Source organism: Lepisma saccharinum, chromosome 8 (assembly GCF_977018435.1).
Source record: "Lepisma saccharinum chromosome 8, izLepSacc3.1, whole genome shotgun sequence".
NCBI lineage: Eukaryota > Metazoa > Arthropoda > Insecta > Zygentoma > Lepismatidae > Lepisma > Lepisma saccharinum.
The window spans coordinates 38,209,644-38,236,542 of record NC_139236.1 but is presented as its reverse complement, the minus strand read 5'-3'; the positions used below and the strand labels follow the sequence as shown (position 1 = coordinate 38,236,542).

General features: G+C 39.4%; 1 protein-coding gene across 1 annotated transcript in view; it reads right to left on the bottom strand.

Annotated features, from left to right (window-relative positions):
- The window catches only part of Trhn (tryptophan hydroxylase), a 307,044-nt gene that overhangs the window by 172,877 nt on the left and 107,268 nt on the right, over positions 1–26,899 (bottom strand). The window contains exon 2 of the mRNA XM_083127788.1: positions 2,331–2,441. Coding sequence (XP_082983914.1) covers positions 2,331–2,441 — 111 coding nt within the window. The remainder of the gene's footprint in view (positions 1–2,330; positions 2,442–26,899) is intronic.

The window sequence follows — 26,899 nt, the reverse complement described above, 5'->3', positions numbered from 1 at the left end:
TTGATTACTAACAAGAATAATAATTATGAAGAAACACAGTCCCTATCTCTGACAGAGCTATGCTGTGATGCTATTATTAGGTACAGGCACCCAAGCAGATTTCAAACAAATATTTTGCCTCTTCCTGCATACAGACCCGAGCCTGGCTGATATTTCTTCAGCACTGATGAACAGGGATTTGGAACTGCATGTAAAACAAGACAGGAAATTTGTTACACTGATGAGAAAAGCCTATTAATAATTAAACTTGTTAGAATTGATTACTGACAATTATTGATTACAGATGTTAGAGCATATAATCATAGAACATGTGGCAGAGTGATGGCAATGTTGCAGAGAGAAACAAGATTGTAACAAGAGAGACTGAAAAATACAGAAACATAACATCTCATACATCCAGATTGTTGCAGGTTGTCATATCTTATAGAGGTTTGTTCAAAAAATTATACCCAAGCAGATTTCAACTACAAATATCTTGCCTGTTCCTACACACAGACCCGAGCCTGGCTGATATTTCTACAGGGCAGGGATTTGGAACTGCATGTAAAACAAGACAGGAAATTTGTTACACGGATGAGAAGAGCCTATTAAAAATTAAACTTGTTAGAATTGATTACTGACAATTATTGATTACAGATAAGTTGTTAGAGCATATAATCATAGAACATGTGGCAGATATGCAGAGAGTAACAAGATTGTAACAAGAGAGCCTGAAAAATACAGAAACATCTCATACATCCAGATTGTTGCAGGTTGTCATATCTTATAGAGGTTTGTTCAGTACCCAAGCAGATTTCAAACAAATATCTTGCCTCTTCCTGCATACAGACCCGAGCCTGGCTGATATTTCTACAGCACTGATGGGCAGGGATTTGCCCATTTGACACAGCATTGCTCTGTCAGAGATAGGGACTGCGTTTCTTCATAATTATTATTCTTGTCAGTAATCAATTCTAACAAGTTTAATTTTTAATAGGATCTTCTCATCAGTGTAACAAATTTCCTGTCTTGTTTTACATGCAGTTCCAAATGCCTGCTCATCAGTGCTGTAGAAATATCAGCCAGGCTCGTGCAATAGTGACATGTATTACACACCAGATGAATTCAAAGCACAGAGACCCATGTTGTCATCAACACCTCAAAAAGGAAACAAGTTGTGGTTAATGACAGGACAAACATTAAAATTATCTGTGAATTCCACGATACACTCCCTGAAGACACCATATGTAGTGTTATTTTCATAGGTGAAAAATCATATGTTTATGATGTAAGAAATGAGAGAGTCACAGAGCAATTCTAGAAGGCCTCTGCATATTGCACAAGTTGGACGTGGTGTCCAATTAAACTTAAACCGGAAATAAATATGTATGTGTGTGTGTGTGTGTGTGTGGGTGGGTGTGGGTGTGTGTGTGTGTGCGTGTGGGTAGGTGTGGGTGTGGGTGTGTGTGTGTGTGTGTGTGTGTGTGTGCGTATTTTTAACAAGCTTATGGACAACAATTTCACAGAAGTGCCTTTTACAAGTGCGGGCAAATCAATCTGAGAGGGCTCATCATTTCACAGGAAATTCCCGAGGGCATTTTTACAAAAATCTTGGATTAGACGGAGTACCACACTTGAGCAAAAAGCTCATATGGGCATGTTGAGCAAGTTTTAAGTGTAGCCAAATCTGCCTGAGGGGGGTTCATCATTTCTCGTCCCAGTAATAGGTCAAACCATAGTACTCAAATCAATTCAGAATTTTTGTGTGTATTATAAAGGACATGCATAGCTTGATTGAGAGAACCAAAGTAATCCTCACACAGTCCATGGCCGCCAGCTAAGGCCCAGTGGTGTGTGTGTGTGTGTGTGTGTATAACATCAATTAATTAAAGCTGAACATATACCAGTGTGGATATGTTTACTGATTCCCACCGATGCCAATATAATTTGTTGAACGAGTCTTAAATATTTATAAAATTTAGAATCTTGTTTTAATTTGAACTCTACCACATTGATCTACTATTTCGTTGTTTTAAAGTATTCACATAAGATAATTATTTCATTACCCGCAATGGTATTACCAAAATTGTTTATTCAAAAAATAATTTTCAGGAGATTTAGACTTCTCGTAGGCGTCATATGGAATTTTAGCTCACACCACGAAATTATCGAACTCCGGAAAAAAATATCGACTGGTGTGGGTGATTAAATTTGAACCGATATTTTTCGATATGGATACCTCTGGTGTCTATTTCGGCTCAGTTCAAATGTTAAATATATAGCCTATTTAAACCTCAATATATGAAATAAATCATTCTCAGTTCTTCAAAGTTTACACGGCAAGTACTGACCTGAAATACTTGCAGCGCCTGTGCCAGTCCGCCCACTTGGTTCTTCAGAGAGAACACAACAGAGTTCCTGTTACCATGGCTACTCTTGTCCGGCTTCAGCGGGGAACACTTCTGAAAAGGACCACAGATACACGGATAAGTCAGTAGTTATGGAAACAAAACAACAAGTAGAAAATTCTCGTATGAGGGGTATTCGCAAAATGAAACTTACACCAAACAGAGATTCCATTTAACTGTGTAACATACTTTATTCCCCACAAAATTGAACATACATATGTTTATATATGCACCAGGGCCTCGACAATGACCGATCCGTGCAAAATTCTGAAACTTTAGCCTCCTGTTTTTCAGTAACTATGAGTTGTAGAGGGAAAAAAATGTTGCATGTGTTGCAGGTTAGTATTAACAAACACACCAAGTTTCATTAAAATCTGAATCGGTGGGTTGCATGGCCTGGCTGATTTGACATGGAAGCAGTCTAAAGGAATAAAAAAAGTGTGAACACGTCTTCAATATCTTATATCCTGGATATCCTGCAACCCGTCGGACTTAGCCGATTTCTGGATTGCATACAATCAAGGATAACACCGTTGCATCCGCACATGAGTCATTCCATGCGAAATCAGCACACCTCCCAACCTGACCATCTCCGATTTTCATGAAATTTGGGGAGTTGAAACTATGCATGGAACTTAGTAACTATGAAAATTTTTAGTCTCGTGCGTCTTGTAATTGTTAAATTATTCAAGGTCAAAGTTAGCAGAAATTGCCGTTTTTGAGCCCTCTTAGCTATACTGAATGTGCTGTAACTCCGCCCCTATTTTGCCTAGGAAGCTCAAATAAAGCTTATTGTACAGGGAATTAAACAAGCTTTCCAGTGATATATAACAAGCCCACATTTCGATAAAAATATAATTTTGTCACGTGACCTTGACTTTTGACCTTGTATATCTCAAAACATGTCATCACCAAAAATCGTGAAAAAAATATATTTGGTCCCTCATGCCATACTCTAAAACATATCAAAAAATCATTCTGGGACTGCAATGGGATCAGAAGATACAAAATAATATGTGTTACTATGGGACTGATAAAAAAGCCTCATTACATGAACTATGACAAGTCAAAAGTCCTTTAACACCCTCTACAAAATGTAAAGGAGTTATCCTGGTCATGAAAGAATTAGGTTAGGCACAGGCAGATCTCTAGCTGTGTGTGTCAAGCGCAGGTCCGGCATATTGTTGACCTCCATATTGAAATCAACGCAAAAATTTCAAAGGAAAGGGTGTGAAGTGATATATCAAATCAGGCTAGAATTTCACGAAAAATGAAGCAGCGAAGGTTTTTCCAACTTTGTTTTAGGCATATTTTTCACTTATGATATATGCACATTATAGTGTTGTCAATATTCCTGTGAGCACATTCGTTGACGTCTCTCACACTCACATAGAACATTTTACAATGTAGCAGGTGCAACATCATCGCAAGCAGCAACTATGCCTTCTCTCAGATGGTCAATATCACTGACTTTTGGTGCATGCACCATTCTCTTCAAAAGTTTCTGCAGGTAAAAGTCCTCCTAAGATGTTAGATCTGGGAAATGTGCAGGCCTTCTAATAGATCCCCGTCTGCCCATCAATCTACCTAGAAATTTACCATGTAGAAATTGCCAAAATGTTCACATATTGTGGTCACACAATGTCCTGTTTCAAAACTCTGGAAAAGTGCCATATCCCGTAAGCAAGGATGAAAAACCTATTCACTTAACACATCCAAGAAGCCCTCACCATTTAAGGTTCCGTTGTTGAATATGGACCAACCATTCCCGTTTTCCATACACTATACCACATCATTAGCTTACCAGCAACAACCATTCGGCTGGGATCTGTCTACTGTAGATTATCAAATCACATGTATTGCATATAATTTTTATTAACTTTACCGTGAACATAAAAATTAGCCTCGTCACTGAAGAATTTTTCATTCCAAAGGAAGTGTCACGTAATTGTTTGAGATACTTTTCCCGATATTCTCCACTATTCAAGTGTTTGGTGAATGTTGCTGATTAAAATCATATGCAATGGTGCGTATACTTCTTTCTCTCCCAAGATGTCAGCGTGATCTCGACGAGTTCCTAACACGTTAGGAGCATTGTTAGTACTTTGTTTTTAACACCTCGAAAAGGAGAAAATAGTTACAAGCATGCACTAATAACGTTTTGCTGGTCAAAGATACTTTGGAAAAACCTTCGCCGTTTCATTTCTCGTGAAGTTCTAGCCTGATTTGTATATCACTTCACACCCTTTCCTTTGAAATTTTTGCGTTGAATTCAATATGGAGGTCAACAATATGCCGGACCTGCGCTTGACACACACAGCTAGAGATCTGCCTGTGCCTAACCTAATTCTTTCATGACCAGGATAACTCCTTTACATTTTGTAGAGGGTGTTAAAGGACTTTTGACTTGTCATAGTTCATGTAATGAGGCTTTTATCAGTCACATAGTAACACATATTATTTTGTATCTTCTGATCCCATTGCAGTACCAGAATGATTTTTTGATATGTTTTAGAGTATGACATGAGGGACCAAATATATTTTTTTCACGATTTTTGGTGATGACATGTTTTGAGATATTCAAGGTCAAAAGTCAAGGTCACGTGACAAAATTATATTTTTATCGAAAGGTGGGCTTGTTATATATCACTGGAAAGCTTGTTTAATTCCCTGTACAATAAGCTTTATTTGAGCTTCCTAGATGAAATAGGGGCGGAGTTACAGCACATTTAGTATAGCTAAGCGGGTTCAAAAACGGCAATTTCTGCTAACTTTGACCTTGAATAATTTAACAATTACAAGACGCACGAGACTAAAAATTTTCATAGTTACTAAGTTCCATGCGTAGTTTCAACTCCCCAAATTTCATGAAAATCGGAGATGGTCAGGTTGGAAATTGCACATATCCGTGTTGATTTGGCATGGAATGACTCACATGGAAGTCTCAATTTTGCTTCCACTCGCTGTATCACGAGGCAATTAAAGTCGAAGACCTGTCGTAGACTTCTAGACTGTATGCTTAGTTTGCTTTTGGCGTATACGGTTAAAGCAGAATGCCTTTCAGTCTGAACTGTAGTTTGAGACCATTAAAACGTTGTGACGTTGCAAGGATCTGAGAGCAAATACAATTGGCACGTTTGTAAATCGAGATAATCCGGTAATGCTCATACATTATTTTACAATGCATTTGGCCAGTGGTTCAGGCCACAGTAAGCGAGGAGAAATCTAAAGTTAGTTTCCTGTGAACAACACACTTCCATTTTTTGTGAATACCGTAACGATCTATGAAATAATTAAAAATATCAATATAATGAACCTCCAAATCCCAGTTATTCAGCCATCATTTTCCAGACAGGAACTTGACAATCAGGAACGCAGTATCAGACATTATCTAAGCTCTTCCTGGTCATCAATGGCGTAAACATGTAAACAGGTGAAACCAGGAAGAGGATACAGGTAACTGACTCTGCATTTGCTTAGTAAAATCGATCATAACAAATATCTGGGAGGAGAGAGGTCATTAGGCAGTTTTAGAGCGAACATTGAGAGAGGGAGAACTACGATTGAGAGAGGAAATGTTGGGAGTTGCAAGTCAAACTCTCGCCGTACCGTACAGTCACGATCATAATTATTCACCGTGGGAAGTCCATCTCCAGGCAGAGACAGGTATACTTTTCCATTTACCATGTTGATCCAGTCTTAGGGTGTATAAAACTCAAGTGTTGTGTTTGTCATTCATATGTGTGTGGTTAGTACCTCTCGCACCTTACCATCAAGCCTACCATGAATAGCGAGTTGGTCCATAATCAAGGATGAATAATAAATGAGCTACACCCACTAGTTCGATCCCACATACCGAAGGGTATGTTACGATACAATACTACTTTAAAATTTAAAATTTGTTCCATTTAAACTCTAACATTAATATCAACTGTAATATTGAGTTTGTGGCATGTGGGAAGAAAGGATGCCAATGCATGCCATCCCTCAAGGGTCCAAGTTTTGTGCCATTTGTGGTTTTCGAGAGTCTCGTCACGTTGTAGATTTGAGAAAATTAACATGAAAGCTATTTGAAAGTTTCACCTAACTAATTAACTCTCTAGCCTTCTTAAACCCGGAGGTTTCAGGTTTCAGCAACACAAGTCTTACATCTATACGTTATCTCTCCATCTTCGTCTTTGCCTTCTTAAAAGATCTTTTACCATCAGGTTTCCCAACAAGAATCCTGTAAACTATTCTTTCCTCTCCCATTCGTGCCACATGGCCAGCACACCTAAGTCTTCTTGATTTAATTATTCTAATAATGTCTGGACATTTCTCCTGAGAAAGTTTCACCTATATCAATTTTACTTTACTATGCGACTTATTATGGCTTGCCAATCAGTTGACTACTTGATTATCCATAAATTTGCCACAATAAGAATTTTCTTAATTTTTTGTATCTTTTATTTTCCGATTCGAGAAGATATGCGGCTTTTTCTTCGTGATCGAGGACGAGACATGCTTTCTTATCCACGAGGTGAGACGAGATTGTATACTAAGTCTCGTCTCGTTAGAGACCTTGGCTTGTGTTGTTTAATGCCAAAGAATTCAAACTTTTTTAAAATAAAATTTGCGAACTGGTGTGCAGCAGAGGTTTGGGCTTGTACTTGTTCAGAACAGTGAGCACTTTGTGCAAGTTCTGTTCGCACAGGGTGTCTCAAGGCCAGAAAGCAGCAACACAGGAATGAGAGAGTTGCGAATACGATGAAGATGGGTTTCCCACTGCTCGAACGCAGCCTGCCGCGCTCACTCCTCCTTCCCACCCCTTCTCAAAACGCTACAGTCCCACTGCTCACTCTGCAGTTTACATACAAGGCGCTCTTTACATTTACAGCATGTTGATCAAGCCTGGTATCACACAAACTTTGCTAACTTCGCACAATTCATTCGGCGTCCGAAAACGACGGACGTTCAAGGCGCTGACGTGATTCTGCCTCTGTAGTTAATGTTGAGAAAACTAGGTGTCGCTCGCATCGTAGTATCCTTCTTCAGTCTCTCATTTGACGGCTAAGGATGGGACGCCTCGATGACATAATTTCGATAGGGTTCGTTTATGGTTTCACTCTTCTTCCGTCGAGATTGGAGAGCTAGTTCACGCTATCGATTGACTGGAACGAGCTTATCTGCGAGTCACACGGACAGGCGTTATCTCTTTCAATCTTTATAGGAAATATTCTTGGAGAAGGGAGATTCCTCCTGAAGGCTAAATCACCACGGATGGCAAAACACTCTCATAGGGCAAGGTAGGGTAAGTATGAATTTAGCAGATGAAGACCTGGCTCGGTGGCCGAGCACGTTAAGTGATCGGCTTTCGATCTATTCACGGAAGTTCCGGGGTTCGAGTCTCGCCGTAACATTGGCGTTCTCTGCATCAATTTCATCTACTCATCCTCATTGTAGAAAATTGTAGAAAAGAGATGTTAAATAATACAAAAATACAAGTAGATGAAGACGACAAAAGAAAGATTTAATGAGCAAGGGGTCGGAAATGCATATACTGTATAAAGGGTTTCGCATTCACCTAATAGTTCTATAGCTCGAATTGATCTTAATTTTCTTTCTCCGAGCATCTGTGTAACTTGCCACAATATCCTCTTGTTCCTTGTTCATGACTTGCACTGCAACATTTCTTTCCAGAAGCTTCCTAATGATTTCTGGGTCTTGCCAAGAGTTTATTGACAGTTCCATCGCAATCAAATGACATGAACATATAAGTCTCCATACAATGGGTCAATTTCCTAATTTTTCTATCTACTGCCCTTTCTCATTCACAGAGCCAATATCTTTCTAAACATCTCCAAATTAAAAGTGCTGATAATAGTAGTAGTAGTAGTTATTCAAGAAAGAGCCCCGTCCATCTCTGACTACGACACAAGTTCCGCTAACCTAGAGGGTAAAAAATGAAATGATTGAAACCACATAAATTACTACGGCGTACATCATATGTATATTATTATCTCAGAATTAACTTAAGTTAACGGTGTTGCAGCCACGAGTAAATTGCAACTGGCAGAGATCGTGCAAACCAAAAGGAAAGGAAAAGCAACTAATAATAACGAAAACACTAAGTTGCTGACCAAGGCAGTTTATTAAGATAAAAAACACTTAACGGGTAACGTTTCAACCCTGTATCAGGGTCTTCCTCAGACGAAGAACTAAACTAAAATGATATTTATACAGGGTTGAAACGTTACCCGTTAAGTGTTTTTTATCTTAATAAACTGCCTTGGTCAGCAACTTGGTGTTTTAAATATGGAAGCAAGGTTTAATTATATTATAATAATAACGGTTTTAAAACAATATTATAAAATGGGTTTGTTACTGGACGAGAGAATGCACTATGTGAAATACTCATAAATGGGGGAAATAGCAACACTATTTTATGTCGTTGCTATTTCTAAAAGATTTAATTGAATATCGATGTCCCACAGTGCTGACAACATAACTGTACCTACTTATAGGGTCACTATTTATATTTTGAGCCGAACAATGAAAAAACAGGAATTTGGAATTGAAAACTGCTTTATTGTTTTTCGAAGTATTCTCCTTTATGGTCAATACACTTTTGCATTCGTTCGAACCATTTGTCAAAAAAGTTTTTCCAATCTTCTTGAGACACCTCCATAATATGGTTTTTGAACGCATCAACGGCGTCTTCCGCCGACGAAAATCGTTGTCCACGCAATTTATTCTTGACATTCGGGAACAAGAAGAAGTCATTGGGTGCCAAATCAGGACTGTACGGCGGATGACCCATCAATTCGATTTTTTGACGGTTCATAAAGTCGGTTGTTAGACGAGATGTGTCTTGATGAAGAATGATCCGACGGCGTTTGTTTGTTTTCCGTATTTGACCGAAGACCTCTGGCAAACAAATTGTTGTGTACCATTCAGAGTTCACCGTTCTACGTTCCTCTAAAGGCACAGTTGCCACATGACCAGTTTTCCCGAAAAAACAGGCGACCATTTGTTTCGATGTGCTTCAAGCGCGAACAACTTTTGTTGGATTGGGTTCATCTTGAAACACCCATACAGTCGACTGCTGTTTACGTTCCGGCTCATATGCATATATCCATGATTCGCCACCTGTTACAATCTTATATACGTCTTTTGAAGCACCACGATTGTATTTATTGAGCATTTGTTTGCACCAATTGACGCGAGCGTCTTTTTGAGTTTTTGTCAAATTGTGTGGGATCCAACGAGAACATACCTTTCTCACAGCTAAATGATCATGTAATATTTTATATATGCTGGTGGAACTAATGCCTACGGTTGCCTCAATCTCACAGTATGTCACATGACGATCTTGCAGTATTAGGTTTTGCACAGCATCAATGTTTTCTTGAACAACAACTGATTTTGGACGACCTTCGCGAATCTCGTCGGTGAGCGAATGGCGGCCACGATTAAATTCGTTATACCAGCGTTTCACAGTGGCAAAGGATGGGGCTTCATCGCCAAATGTGGAAGTAAGTTGATCGATGCACTCTTGTCTTGATAATCCACGTCGAAAATCGTAAAAAATCATCGCACGAAAGTGTTCACGAGTTAATTCTATTTTATTGTTGTCGCGCACTCTCCAAGGCAACATAAACAATACAAATGAAGCTATTGACAAAACATTTGAAGTACGTTATGGTCAATAATGCCAGACTATTCCGTGCAAACGTCAAATCGCGCCTAACTTCAATCAGTGTTGCCAAGGCTCAAAATATAAATAGTGACCCTCGTAATATCAATGTACGTAATACATTTGTATTGGTAAGATTTCTCCATGATAAGTTAGTATAATATTTGAAGCAGGTGCTTGCAACATTGCTGATGACGTTGAAATAGAGTCATAATGACACAGAGACAATGGCCGCTAAGAACATGGAGCGCCGGTTGATCTTTTGCGTAGGGTAATTAAATGTATGGCAAAGTGTAGGTTTAATTATTACGAAGGATAGTTCTGAAGTTAAAAGACGCATCAAAACGTGGAAAGCTGAGAAATATGTATGTACGTCCCCAAGATGACTACATGTGAATGTTATAACTACGACTATAACCCAGTAAAGGTGCACCCACTTGGAACGACGAACGTGTGTTGCACATAATGTGCGTTAACGGAGTGTATATCTAGAAATTTCTTCTCCTCTATGGATCAAAATAATTGAATTTTTATTCTTCCTAGAAATAATCTTGCCTCTTTTGAATGTACAAGAAGGTTTGCTAAAGCTCCAGCAACCCTTAAATTCTAATGGGTTCTATTGAGTTCCGTAATAGGACCGGAAACTTTTTTTTCTCGCACAATTTAAATGCGGTCCAAGTTGCCTATTGTCTCATTTCAATACCGAACTTGGACCGTATTAAATTGATCCTAAGAAAGGTTCCGAGACCGAATTGAAATACTTTAAAAATAAAAAAAAAATGTACCTTACGGTTCAGAACCCATTTAAGCTTGCTAATTTTCTCTTCCGGACCGGAATTGAATTTATTTTCAATTCCTGAATCTTTCATAACTCTGGGGTTGTAAAATATTCAGGAACCCATAAGCTCTAATGTGTTCTATTGGATTACAACGTACGGATGCAATTTCTTTGTTCGTTTCTTAATTTATCATATTATTTGTGATACAAGACCAATAAATGGTTATATTTATTATAACACCATTAAGCCTTGTTTCCATGATTATGAAAAACTAAATATGCTGACCAAGGCAGTAATTTATTTTATTAAAAACATAAACTAAACGTAACGTTTCAACCTTCTAGCAAGGTCTTCTTCAGACTCTGTATCAAGTACAAAAGCAACAAGATACAAAAACAGGGTATTATATATACACAAAAATTACTCACTCCAGACTATTTAGAAAGTTGTTTGGAACTTTCTAGCAGGTGACTTTCACTTGCCAACTTTACTTTCACCTAAAAGGCTAAACACAATTACTTCCATATAGAATGTGGTTGGACTTTTAATCTCACGCTCTTTTCCCTTCATTTTTCTTCCTTCTCCTCTCCTCTTTCTCTCTTGTCCTTTCCACTCTTTCTAACATCTTCTTCCATTCTTTGTTTAACTTCAATCCACCATTCCAGTTCATTGTGTCTTCTTCACCTTTCTTCTCTATTTCCTTGGATTCCTTTCATTTTCTCACTAGCATTCTCTTCTCCCTTCCTATCTGCTTAGCCTCATCCCACTCTATGTCATGTCCTGTTTCTCTCGTGTGTTTAAATATTGCATTTTTCTCTCTCTTAAGTCGAACATCATCCCTGTGTTGTTTCAACCTGTCTTTCAGCCTCTTTTTCGTTTCTCCTATGTACACACTCTGACATTCTTTACATTTTACTTCGTAGATAATCCCTTCCTCTTCCTCTTCTCTGTTTTCCTTTTTCTTGTTTGCATTCCTCGCTATTCCTAATATGCTTCTCCCTCCCTTCCTGTAAGTTTTAATTCCCGCTTTCCTAAGCACTTTGCATATCTTTTCTGTGGTCTTCCCCATACTTCTTATTCCAAACCTTCTCTCTTTTTCTTTCTCTTCCAATTCTTCCCTGCCCGTTTTTTATTGGTTGATAGATTGAGTTGCTGTTTTAAGTCCACTTTATGCACAGTAAGGCTAATTGGGAGTGTTTAAAGTTGGATCCCAATCACTGTGGGCATCCACCGGGTATCGAACCCGAGACCGCTTGATTACAAGGCGACGACGCTACCACTGCGCCATCGCGGAGGCCTTATTATTATGATTTATGTAAAAGGCAATATGTTCCATACGAGCAATTATAACTACCCTTGCGTTCAGTGACAAATGTGTTGTTTCAAAACTTAACACGAGATGTCGCTAGAGATGTCTGAAAATTATATGAACAAGATTAAAGAGTCTCAAGGACGTAATCTCCACTTTTCTCTGCACTATTTTTAGCTTGGTCGAGCTATACATTGTGTGTAGAATCTGTCTGAACATATTGGCGACGACTTGTATTTCACAATATACAATTATATCTCGAGAATTTTCGTACAATATTTTGCATGCTATCACAGATGAATTTTCCATTTGAGACACGTGGACTCTGAAATTTTATTTAATAAGAATGTAAAATAAATTAAAATTTCCCTTAACTCAAAATGTATTAACTATGCAACATATCTATAACTTTATGTAGCACATTGTCAGGCTAAATGTGTTTTATTTGATGTATAAAGAAAATTTATGTTGTAATTAGCTTGTATACTTTTTGTATACAAGGTGTTCATAAAAGAATATAGCAGTTTCAACATTTTTTTATTTCTCGTAGCGAAGGGGTATGAGAACAAATGTTGCATTGCATGAAAAAACAACTGCCCACGTTTGTACAACTTACATTTCAAATGTTCAATGTGCGATCCCTTGGTGACACCGGATAGATACATCAGTCGGAAGTCCATTTCCTGCCACACCAGTTTTAGCATGTCTGATGTGATGAATTGAATGGCTGAAACAATCCGGTTTCTCAATTCAGGCAGATCGGTCGGCAGTGGTGACACTTAAACATGGCCATTCACAATTCCCAAAAGGAAGAAATCTCATGAGATGCGGTCGGGAGAACGTGGCGGCCACTGTAGATAAACAGAATGCCTTCTGCTGGGGAGTCGCCATTTATCGACAGTGAGGGAAAGTGCAAGTTTACGGGTATGTTTTAAAAAAATCTTTCACAGTTCCAATTTCATCCAATGTACGGCATACCTCGTCGCTATGAGAAATACAAATTCTTGAAATTGCTCTATTATTTCATGTACACCCTGTATTATTTACGAGATTCTGGAAGACATGATGGAGACCAAGACGAGACGGGATGTCTCATTTTGCAAACGTGACCACCAACGAGATCGGCATTTCCAGCTCGAAATTTGTATTTTCTTTGTTATTTTACTAATTGTTCAGCCTTTTTATGTCACTATGAGAAAAAATAATGATTAGATTACAATGACGAAGGAACGCTGAAAAAGTTACATCCATCCACAGGTCGGGACTCAAACCCCGGAACATTCGGTGGTGGGATCGTGAGTCGCTCTGTATGAGTTCAGCCATCCTTCGAGACAAGACGATGTTCGTCATGACATCATCTCGACCGAATGTGTATGTTAGACGCCACTTTACCAAATCATATTAATTTCAGCATTCATAGAAATGATAGAAGGAAAATAATCAGACACTGAAATGAAAAATCTGTTTATTGCTATTATACGCAGACGATATATTTCCACACCGACTGACACCAGCGCCACAGTGGATTTCATCCGTCTCAGGAACCATCGGAAACGTCCGCTTTTTACACTTTACTCTGATCCAGGAATGTGTGGAGCAAGCGAAAGAAAACGAGTCTGCGCAAGTAGTGACTCGGCCAATGAACGCTTGAGAGGGGAAAGGTGGGGTATTGAGGGGGAAACGCAACAGCAGTTTGCAACAACGAGCACTGCTTCGCTCCGCCCACTCGCTTTCTCCTCTTCTCTACCGTTATGTGCGGCCTTGCTGCAGAGATTCCTGGGTTAGATTATAGATACAGATTGACCAATAAAAAACCTCTCGAGATCTGTGGGCCAATTTTCAACCATAAGCGAATGGAGCAAGTGTATGCAATCCGCTGTTTATGACGTAGTTATGCCCCTGCGTTGCCAAATTGTGCAGAGTTTATTTATTGTAAAGTGTTTCTATCATTATGATGGAGAAAATCGTACACGGAGAAAGTACAGGGTGACCCCAAAAAAGGTAACCGAATAATTTTCGTTACCTTACATTTCGGTTACCTTTTTTTGGGCCACCCTGTAGATGCATAATATTTAATGTTGTTGAAGTTTTGACAGAACAGGCAAAGCGGAAGCGAGAGGAGAAAACAAATGACTGTCCACTTTAATTTGCGAGTTTGCCTGAGTTTTTCTCACCTTGGTTGAGCTGTAATTTTAGTTCCAGTACTCCATGCTATATCGTTACGGCGTAGACAACGACACGTAACCGAATTTAATTAGTCTCAACCGGGTCTTCCGTTGCTTCGGGAGGAAAGTTGGTTGAATCAACACAGCCGAGAGCAAAGTCCCAATGCATTTGTTTGGATGAAGGAAAGGGGAGATTATATTAGATTACTCTCGCCAGGCAAACTTCTTGATTGCTGCTTCTTCAGTCCCTATTCAAACGTTCCGACTTCATCTTAGATCTCCGATAAGAGCAGAAGTAATTATCGATTACATCTGCTACATTTCTCCTCGGGATCTTCTGAAAAGGCCTATCCTTGGGGTCCTTGCTTACGTGCGTATACTTTAATTTCGTTCCTTTGTGTGTGTATTACGAAATTACTTAAATGGTAAATTTGGAGCGTGGCAAGCTGTTCGTGCACTTCGCAACATCTTATTTGCGCGCCCCGAAAAAATTTAAGACCTGAATTTTTAAACTTAGCAACATTGCACTTCAGCGCCAGCTGAGAGTAATCAACTTTGAGTCGGTCATTCAGCTAGTGGAAAAACTCTGTGGTGAAATGTTTCCAATTTCGCACATTACATGAACTTAGAAACACACTCAAACAGAAATAGTAAATGGGATTAAGAATCTTGAAGAATTCTTACGATTCTGCGTTCTTCACCTGAAATCAGATAGGTTTGAAACACTGAATACGGTTTCTCTCCACGTGGAGGAAATCACCATCAAGTTCGAGCAGAAAGAGGCAAATTTCTGAGGAGTTTATGCGACATTTTATTTATAATACCCTGCATAATATCGAACACTTCTCAAAAAATCGTCTTTTTAACGACTTGTGAAGAAAATGTGCTTGGAACACAGAAACGTAGATGCTTTCATAAACGTCAATGTGTTTTTAACGGTAGATTGTTAGAAGGTTTAAGTAGAGCAGTTGGTTACACGCACATATCCTTATTTTTCGTCAAGCATGAAGGTCGCAGATTCAAATCTCACCCTCTCCTTTTTGTTGTTGTCTGAACACAGACCGTTCATATTAGAACACTGTAAATTAACCCGATGCACATTTCGAGAAGTGTTCCTTTTTGAAAACTTTTCTTCAGAAGATTAATGGTTATTCAGTTGATTGCGAATATTTAAGGTTAAAACTTTTATCTTGTAGCTAGGGAGGGATTTATAAAGTTTGGGCTCCTAGGCTGTCTTTTATTTTAGGGTCTGCCGACATTATTATTATCATCATCATTGTTGTTATTTTTATTATTATTTAGTATATAGACCTATACGTGGGTTGTAAATAAAGTAGTGGCAACACTGTCAGGAAAAGATGAGAACACTGTGCATGTGATATCAGGCAGTGAGCAATGCTAATTTGGGCCCATGTCGATGTGTGGAGTGCCAAATGTGGTCGGTACAGCGAGTGCTGTCGTGTATGTACGACGTTGAAATGAACATCATTTTCTGTACTGCTCTAAAACATGTTTACAAAGGTAGAACAGTGATTGTGTATCAAAATCCAGGTTTGACCTTTTGGTGCCCAAGCGTCTCGAACGAGATACCCAAAAGTAACCCTCGGGGTACCAAGCGTCTCGATCGAGACGCTGTGTCAAGGTCGTAGTTTTTACGTTATAACTTTTCTATTTTTGGCTAGAATATCGATTTTATTTTTTTATATTGTTCCTAACACATGTATTTAACAGAAATTGTTTTTTGCATTTTTTTTTTGTCTTCATGAAAATGGAGGGGGAAAGGTGGGAAAAGGTACTTCTCTTTTGCGGCTCTTTTCAACGTCAAATTTTTGCCGACAAAGGAAGACCGGCTTTGTTGTTCTGTTGTTACATTGGTCATACGGCAATGATGCAAATATTTTTCTGTTTCTTACATGCCAGCGATAATTTCTATGTGCATTTTGAACTTTTCATATCCTTTTTTTCGGGGAGGCGGGGGGAGAGAAACCCCCTTTTTTAAAAATAAAAAATTCAGGGGATTTCCCCCCTTTCACCCTCCATATGTGGGCCGAATGTGAATAAATTATATATCGTCTGAATCTGTGATTCATTCTGCGTACAACGGTATATCGTTCATATCTCCAGGGCAAATAGTCTCTGAGCTAAAGTTATTTCAAAGTACCGCTGCATTTTGAAGCTTGAATCAGTGGCGTGCCGACAATTCCTTTTGGGGGTATAACTCAAGTTACATTGGTCATAAGATAATAATACAAATATTTTTGTGTTCCTTACATGTTAGTGATCATTTCCATATGCATGTCGACACTGTCATGTACTTTTTGCTTGAGGGTAGGGTGGGGGAACACAATTTTTCCCCCGAAATTTTGGAATTTTGAGAGTTAGCCCCCTCCCCCTTGCCACATATACGCCAAATTTGCAAAAATTTCATATAGTCTGAATCTTTGGTTCATTCCGCGTACAACGGTATATCACTCATCTCTCTAGGGCAATTAGCTTCCGATCTACACTTATTTAATTGAAACTCTGCATTTTGCTCAAAATCAGCTCGGTACCCAGAGGCTTACTTGTGAAAAAGGTCTTGGGCGTCAAAAGGTTGATCATGGCAAAATGCACAAGAATGTGATCAAAACTTGCATGAAGCCTGAAGCAGCAATAATTAGCTTTACCTAATGGTTGCACAATGGTGACAATATCGGGAACCCAGCATGATGCAATTTTCCTCGTGTTGAGGTTGTTCTCACGGAAGCATCGCAACCTCCTAAAGAAATGCACTTACCCATTATGCAACCATCAGATACGGCTAGGTATTGTTGCTACATGCTTCATGCAAGTCTTGCTGACATTGTCGTGCATTTTTTCCACAGGCAATCTGGATTTTGATCCACAATCACTGTTCTACCTTTGTAAACATATTTTAGAGCAGTACAGAAAATAGTGTTCATTTCAACATAGTATATACACCACAGCACTCGCTGTACCGACCACACATCGACATGGGCCCAAACTGACATTGCTCACTGCCTGATAGCACATGCACGGTATTCTCACCTTTTCCTAACAGTGTTGCCACTACTTTATTTACAACACACGTATACATACTGCTGCACTTTCAGCGTCTCATTTTTGTACGGTCCATCTGGACTTGCGGCCCCTAGGCTATACCCTAGGATAAGCTAGCGGCAAATTCCCTCTGTTTGTAGCTATTCTTCATACGTTGTTTAACACATATTTATGGTTCTCAACTCCCCGAATCTTTATATACCTCTTTACGATGATTCTCGTGACTGTACATATGAATATGCATTGATTGCGAATTCACCCAGTAGACTTTAAGTTATCAAAAACAGCCATGCGTCTGCTTGGTCTTCTGTAGAGGTTCACTGAAATTCAAAAACAACCATCCATTAGCATATATTTCAAATCATTTATTTCTCCCATTCTTGAATACTGCTCTCCCATCTGGACTATGGCTTCGAAAACTAATATTTTCACGCTTGATTCTGTCCTCAGCTTTTTCTTGCCATTTCTCGCCATAGAATACCTTCTCTCAGATACCTTCATATTATGTCCATCTTGAATTTCGAGTCACCACACATTCGTCACGAACTAGCAAACATGATTTCTTTTTGCATAAAATTAACAACTGCAAAATTAAAACAGAATTCTTGGTCAACCAATTTCATTTACAAGTACCCACACGGCCAACCCGCAACGTAAAGCTCTTTCACATTCCCGCTACAAGGCCCTCACTTCTATAGCAGTCTCTTTACTACAGGATCCTCCTACTTATGTAATTACCTGACTGTAAATATTGATATTTTCTTGCCAGAACAGTTTCCGACAATCGCTAAGAATGTACTATGTGTACTGAAGATTAAATTGAAAAATACTATTAGGAAAAAAGCGTAATATAGTTATTAACTATGAGATAAGTGTATATTGAAATATGGATATTAAGACACGTGTATCAATTAGAAATCCGTATTCGATTCCCGGATAGCGATTTCAGATGAGAACTTTTCAAGCAATGCCTTTGTATTGAGAGAATATGATGTACACTCAGCCTCAAATAAATGGGTACCTGGCAGCAACCCTGAGTGTAAGGAGCGTGGTCTGCCGTAACATATGTGTTACAAAAAAAAGTATGTCCCTTGTAGCCGCTGTAACATATATGTTACAAACAGCTTTAGATACAATTATCGAGGGTTTGCCACACTTATATTTGTATATTGAGGTTAAAACACTGACAGTTCGTTCGGGAACATGTTTTGCAATCGTGTTTTCCAAATCCCCCTCTCCTTTCTCGGAATATGTCACGTGTTTGGGCTCACCCAAACACGTGTTCGTCACTTGACAGACACAATAAATGCTTGGTATTTACGATGCTGTTTTCCTCCAAGCTTTCAACGCTGTGATTTAGTACTCATAAGGCACACATTCTTCTTTGTGTTTAGACCTGGTGATCCAGCTGAAGTAGTGGCGGGGTGGTGTAGGGCAAGGAGAGAGGGGATTCGATGAGGTTTGGCGGTGTCAGCTTTCTGTAGCCTCTATGTTAGAAATGCAATGAAGCTTGACGATAGCCAGAGGCCAGAAGCATGAGTCTAAAGCGTGCGTCTATCCAGAAGTATAGACAAAACAAACGATTGCAAAGGCTCCCTTCCATCCTCTGTTAGGAAAGGCGTCACCATAAACAGTTCGTATCATATAACAGCTCATCGATTTCCCTAACGAACAATCGTTTTCTTTCGGACATATTTCCACAAAGAGCCGAGTGAACAGGGAAGAAATAGATTCACAGTAGCTACACAAGATGCAAGTGCGAACGAAAAAAAAGCAAAAGTTCGGGTTTTCTCCCCAAAGTAGCTGGAGAAGAAGGGGCAAACTCCACATTTTTATGATTTTTTCATTGAAATTCGGGGGATTCAGCACCCGCCCGTAACCCCCCCCCCCCAGGGTTGGGGCATCCAAATTTTACATGGTTGCATGCACTGATGTTCTGCCTGCAAAACAAAAGTTATCCGAAGTAGATTGGTCCCATAGTGTCAGTTATAACAATTCTATGAATAATATGTAAATTGGCTAAAATTCGCTAGAGTTTTACGTTTTGCCTTATTATTCAAATTGTATTGCACCCACGAACATGAATCAAGTTTCATTCTGTTGCAGAAGGTCCATTCTTTGAAAAAAAAGCAAAAGTTCGGGTTTTCTCCCCAAAGTAGCTGGAGAAGAGAGGGCAAACTCCACATTTTTATGTTTTTTCATTGAAATTCGGGGGATGCAGCCCCAGCCCGTTACCCCCCCCCCCCCCCGCGGTTGGGGCATCCAAATTTTACGTGGTTGCATGCACCGATGTATTGCCTGCAAAACAATAGTTATCCGAAGTAGATTGGTCCCATAGTGCCAGAGTTATTACGATTTTTCTCAATTATGTATATGAATTCAAATTTCCCGCTCAAAGCCTCGGCGACTCTGGGCTTACTTTCGTCAGACCGCGCGGCGTACTAAGGGATATTGAAATGTGGATATTAAGACACGTGTATCAATTAGAAATCCGTATTCGATTCCCGGATAGCGATTTCAGATGAGAACTTTTCAAGCAATGGCCTTGTATTGAGAGAATATGGGGTACACTCAGCCTCAAATAAATGGGTACCTGGCAGCAACCCTGAGTGTAAGGAGCGTGGTGCTGATCACATCAGCTCTACAAATGACCGAGATTTTGAAAGTGGAGGTCTGTACATGCCTTCACGGGAGGGTTGCAATGTGCGGGACGTGGTACATTCAGAGCTGCAATTTTTTCTTGCAGAATGACGAGACTCTGGTGTCTGGTGTCATAGCCAGGATAATCCTCTGTGAGGGCTTTTGTTGTGTTCTGTCCATGCGTGTTTTTCATTGTTCTTTTAATGATTTCATCTTATCACTATTCTTATCATCGTCACGATTGTATGTCAGCAATGTGCAGAGGGTAGCTTTACATTTACCGTGGCAATCTCTGTGTAGCTATAATAATAATAATAATTACTACTACTAGAATTAAAGTAAGTTATAAAGTCAACTTTATGCTCAAATGGCCTAATCGGGACAGAACCTACAGTTTAAAGTGGGATCCAAAACCATCATTCAATGTTCCTCCACCGAGGACTGAACCTAGGAATCTTTAATTTCAAGGCGATGACGTTACCACTAGATTATCTGCTCCAAAATGAGACGGAATTTCCTAGCCCCACGCCGATTGGGTGCAATTGCTGGTCGAGATAGATGATATTCAGCGAACAATTTCCCCCACACTTCATTGCGCCACGTTTCGGGCAAACAGATCAGATCCCAAGTTGAAAACATGCCGGGTAAGCTTTGTGCGTATGATTATCGTGAACATGTGAGGAATATATACCTTTATATTTTCCTAAGCCCTGTAGAAACCGTGAAAAGTGTGTTAAGTGGTGAAATGGCAAATTTTCTCTCTGTAAGAAGGCTTCTCATACTCTTTCCTTAACACACATGAATCTGTTTGCCGGATTTCTTCCCAGAGTACACTGCATGATGGCGTCAAATCGAGAACAACAAGAACAAGATCAGCTTCTTGCATGTGAACACGCCCAGATCCCTCCCGTGCACGTGGATGTTCACCGTGCAGAAACTTGACGTTGATAACATCGTTTTCGGCTTTACAGCCTGTGACGTATCCTTCAATTGTTTCCATTCCGCAGCGGAATGGATTACACTTCAAAGCCTTCACTTCCTTTGCCAAGTCAAGCGCGATGTGATCGGGAAGCGATAATGTCTGCGGCAAACTTATCCCATAATTAGCTCCTTTGATTTCCTGTGTAGTTAGAGAAGTCATCAACAGATGACGCTAGTTCCATTTAAGAGTTTCTATGAACTTGATGCATTTAATGGTGGCTACTACACCTTCTCTTTCTGCACTTTATTTGAATTTAAAATAATGATGAAAAAGAAAAGTGGAAATATATACTACGGTAAATAGATAAAATACTTTCAATATCTTTCAAGTAAGTAGTAAGAAGTGTCAGTTTTAGATATATATATAATATTGATTATTGTGAAATGAAATTTAAATATTCAATTCAGCTCCTTTTGATCACATGAGGTCTATAATTATTGTATCTGTCAGCTGAAAGAATCGAGAATTGCCATTTGCACATAAGTGCTGGATAGTCCACAGGACTTTCTAACGTAATTCGGTTTAAGATTGCATTCTTCTCACATCTAAGTAGTTCCTAATGAGTTTAATTGCGAACGGAGAACTAGGCAACCATCTTCATTAACAACTTAGGTCAAGAATTCGTTGAACTTTACCTTGAGTAATATTACTAACCGCTGAACTAAACTATATTACCTTTGTTAGCTAGTTTACCATTCGCTATTGCAGAATTGAAAGCTGCATTAATAGTTTGGTACTTAAGGAATGCTTGGTTTGAGCCCCCCGAAATGCTGCTTAATTGTTATCAGCTTCAGAGAACTGGGATGTAAGCAGTGACATGAGCTGAAATGAGAGTGAGAATAGCAATGACAAAGGAAGCCTTGACACGTCCTCTGTCACGTCGGTCAAAATGACCGAAAGTGGCGCACACCAATCACACCATGTTGGTCATTATGACCGAAACATGTGGCTTGACTTTGTTGTTCTTAGCGCGCCGTCGGTCACGAGTATAACGATGATATGCATAAAGCACGATCGACAAGGTGTGGGAGTCTAGTGAACAATAAAAGTGTTTTGGCTGTTCTATTTTTTACATGTAAAAAAGAAAAAAATCGAATTTGCGAAATAAAGTCCAATAACCACTTTGGTACAGGAAGCAAAATTGGTGAAAGCACCTAAGCAGAGAACGTGCTGGAAAACGAAATACGTTTAGTGTATTTCGAACAAAAAAATAAAGCGTTTTACTGCGCCTTTAGTGTTTCAAGATTTTTTCCGCAGCGCCCAAGTCATAATATAGGCCTATCTAACACTTGCAACGCTCAGTTAGTGCGGTTAGATTGCTTGCCTGAAGTTAAAAAATGAACACATACTTCAAATTCAGAAACATTTTATGTGTAAAAGGTACTAAATAGGCGTATATTTGGAACAATCATATCATTTTAGTGAAAGTATTGGAACGGCGCCCCTGGGAACCACTGGTGAAAAGTGTAGCGCTTTATAAATGGGATTATGACCAAGAGTAGAGCGGACAAAGTAAGAAATAAAACTTTGTTGGAAAGGGTGTTAAAGATTATTAAAAAGGTATGGGGCCAGAATTTCGTCCCCCTCGGTATCTCGGCCCTGTAGCTAGGAGCCAGTGGCGTAGTGCCCACGTAAGGCTTGTAAGTCCACGTTACAAGTTGAAATTATTGAAGAAAACGTATTTCATTCCCGTATTTATCGCTTGAACACACATAGCAATATCAGACTTCAAGTAGAACTTTTAACGAAACAATTGAGGACTTGTTTTGATTCGAGTTGTTTCTCTGTAAGGCTTCTTGAGAGGACTTACGTGCGGGTGAATGGAAGAAATGATTTGGACTCAACCATGGCGGGTAGTATCTTCTCAACCAATGATAGGGCGTCCCGATTCTCAGTCACAGTAAGGCGCATTACCAGTAGGTGCTAACTGGCGAGATTTCTGTCCCCGCTGCGTCTGTTTGCCACGGTCGGAAGAGAACCAAGAAAATCGACTCCCGTGTTGTTTCAACAATGCTTGACGGGAGGTGTAGCTAACAAAACGGGTGTCATTTTAAATGTGTAAACTAACTATTAAGTTCACAAAGAGATGGTTTAATGTTGGATATTACCTTCATTAGAAGCAACGAAGTTAAAGATTAAAGAGGAATGTCTGGCAATCCTAGATCCGGCAGCGCCCGCAAAGTTAGGCGCGTGCATCCTAGTTGCCCGTAATGTTAAAAGCATGCGCGTAATGCTTAGCGTTATGATTTACAGATTTTTTTTACATTTTCCTTTCACTAAGTTGCTTGATATGCTTTTTAAAATGTGCGCAAATATCGTAACCATGATAATGAGTAATATTCTCGAATGCATTTGCATTTGCAAATTGTATCCTACGCATTTCCCACAAATGGCTTTTTAGTTTGAGTTGCTGTTTTAAGTCCACTTTATGGCACAGTAAGGCTAATCGGGACTGGACCTACAGTTTAAATTGGGATCCGAACCACTTGTGCCTCCACCGGGTACCGAACCCGGGACCCCTTGATTACAAGGCAATGACGCTGCCACTGCCCCATGGGGGAGGCCCTAAATGGCTTTTTAGTGAAAGAAAAAGAATAATAAGAATAAAAATATGACATGGCCTTTCCAGAAGAAGAGTTTGTGTCCTTAACCCTCGAGTACTCGCGCGGCATCCCGTAACACGGATACTCGCGCGGGTGACAGTTGTCACCCATAAGGTATTTTATTTATTTCGAAAAGACTAATTATAGTATGGTGGATTTTTTTGTTTTGTTACATTTACAATCTATTCTAGGGACACTTAAAATATTTTTTGAATTATTTTTGTATGAAACAGGTGTTGTAAAGAAAAAAATACCAAATCGTTCTTTAACAAAATTTTGCATGGAAAAAATATCTTAAACTTTAGGCTACCGTAACTTCTTTTTAATGCAGGGTAACATTGTCAAACTCCTTGCTCATCTGAAAGACTGCTTTATTGAGAACCCATAAACATATATATTAACATAATTTGGCCTTTATTACAGGGCAAAATAAATCACTAAAGCGTACCCTGCATTTTACATATAGAAAGAGTATAGTCACAACAATGTTTGTTACTCGTAATAATTTTTATGCATATTGTAGGTTGAAAATTTCAATGACAAAGAATTGATGAATGATCACTACAGATATGACGTCCACATTTTTCACAATGTTTTCTGGTTGATTTTTCTCTTGCCCTCCCACACAGATAGGAGCAACCTCTACTGTTACCTTGTTGTCTGCACTCAGGCTGAGGAGTTTCTTCGATTACAAGAAGGGCCTTTCCTCTTCTCTTCAGATGTGCAGGGATGAAAGCAAGCTAGATGAGACTCTCAATCAGAGGTTTTATGAGTTCCAACGCCAAACTTTTCAGGAATTCTCGTCTTGCAGGTGGTTTAGCTGCAGCTTTGTTGAACTTGTAAATGATTGAGGCGTTGACCACAAGTTTTGCCCTACAAGTTCTAGGACTTCTCTGATAGGCGCAAGCCGATCAATTTCTCTTCGCTGCTGACGATCTCCGATGTCATCAAAACGAAGACATCGCATGAGGAAATGAAATCTATTCTCACTAACAAGATAACAGACTTCCACATCAGTCCCTGCAGAGTTGTCCCACATTGCTTAGTTTTTTCCTTTTACTACCAAAACAGCCAATTAGTAGCAAAATGCCTATGAAAGCACGAATTTCAACAACATTCGTGTGTTTGGCGTCCCGCTCTCGGCTAAAATGCTCCTTTATATGGTGAATATAAATGTTGGTTGATGTAACTATAGTTCCAATAACGTTAAAAAAGTACAAAGCAATCAAGTGCACTGCGTGTTTCCCTACCCTGTCTAGTTGGTCCTGGGAGCCGCAAAATAATGTTGTCAGCTATGGTTCGTACATTTCTGGGCTGACAGGATAGTTCTTCCACTTCATTACATTCTTAAACTGGTCTCTTAAAATGTATAAATTTGCAAACTGGATGTCCTCTTCATCACTGGATTCTTCTTCCGCATTGGGCGGCAGGTCATTTTCGGCATTTTTCACTTGGTCCGTTTGTGGCTCATCTGCTTCTTCTGTGTCAAAGAGATCGTCCTGAACATGTAAATGGTCATCCCCACCAACGTCACTATCATTATCCACAACATCATCCTCATCGGAACTCTCACCAAGCAATACGTCCAAAATAAGAGAGTTATTACAGAGTCGTGGACGCTTTGGTGCATTCATAACGCCGTTAATCGCGCGGGGGACAAGTGTCACCCAACTGACTTTCGAGCGCAATAACACGGGCCACTCCTCACTACAACATACAAACTCACACTAGTCAGGTAGCTGGAAATGTAGGGGGAAGGTACTGAAGCCCGTATCACTCCCTTCCATCACACTGCTTGGCGGTAACAAAAACAAATGGGCTGGGTGACAATGGTCACCCGCGCGAGTACTGGAGGGTTAACTAAGCTGTATGCGAAATTTGTCAATTGCTACCAGTTGAAAGTTGAGCTACAGGTAATTTATTCTGAAGCCGAATATCGAGTAAACAGTGTGTTTGAATGAAGCTGTTGAACAAGTGTACAAACTAACAGAATTCTTCCTCACTGTTCCTGCCTCAAACTCGTCGGTGGAAAGGTCGTTTTCTGCACTGAAGAGGATTCATACATTTCAACGCAGCACACAGACTCAGGCAATGAAATCTCACTTGGGACTGATATCCATTGAAAGGGGAAATTGACCAGAAACTCCCGATTCTACGGCGACACGGCGACGTGATGGAGGTGTTCAGACTAAAGGATCGTCGGATCGAGTTACAGCATAAATGAGAATTTTCATTAAGTAATACATACATATGCTATTATTACTAACATAGAGTGTGTGCATTTTGTGTTTGAAATTGAGTATGCCCATGCATGACTTACATTCAAATAGATTCTATTTAGTTAAAATATCTTTGGGTTTTCTTTATCCAATATTCAGATCAGGATTATCTAAGGAAGCCTTACACCTTTCATACAATCACGCTACGCCACTGCTAGGAGCGCAATCGGCGCCAGCACTCCAGGATTGGGGAAGGCAAACAGAGCCAGTTGTGAAAATTTTGGGCTGAAGACAATTTATGCTCTGGTGCAATAAAGAAGTTTCGGTTTCGTGATAAGGAGAGTTGCAATATCATTGTTACCAATCATTCACTCCCAGTATGAGTGTAGTTTTTATGTTCGCTGCATTTCATATGCCTATAGGTACGTTGTCAACATAGAAGGGTGTGTATTTTGTGTTCCGTCAAGGTCACTTGTTGAGAAGGTAGGAACCGCCATGTTAGTTTGAGGGTTGTTCATAATTTGATCCCCCCACCATGTTCCTAATTTCGACCACGGGATCCTCTGCACAAATGTTTTATATGATTCCAAGAAACCAAAAACTGTGTGCAATTTATTTTTGATACTTGCTTGGAAGGCTAAAGGCTCATCTTACAGACAAGAAATAAATTTATTGTTTTTTTTATTTCAAGTAAACATAATATTGTTTCTGAGTTGCGCTAAATTTGTTTTCAGTTTGACACATTCGAATAATTATGTTAATTATGTAATTACCTTTTTCTAAGTAACATGAATACCTTGGCAAATCATTATTACCCTCTGTTTTCAGACCTTGTTTAGGGGGACGAAATTAGGCACGTTTTTCTTGGTTTTGTGATATGGGAGTACTTTTGAACTATTTTTTTGTACTAACAATTGATTATACATGCGCTTTGACGAAGGTAATATAATATTTTGGACTCCAGGTACGCCCCTTACCTCGCTGGAAGTGATCGAGGGAAGTCAAAGAAATTTGAAAAAAATGACTGCCTGCTAAGAGATGCCCTGGAAGGAATGGTTAACGGGAAATGATCGTGGGAAG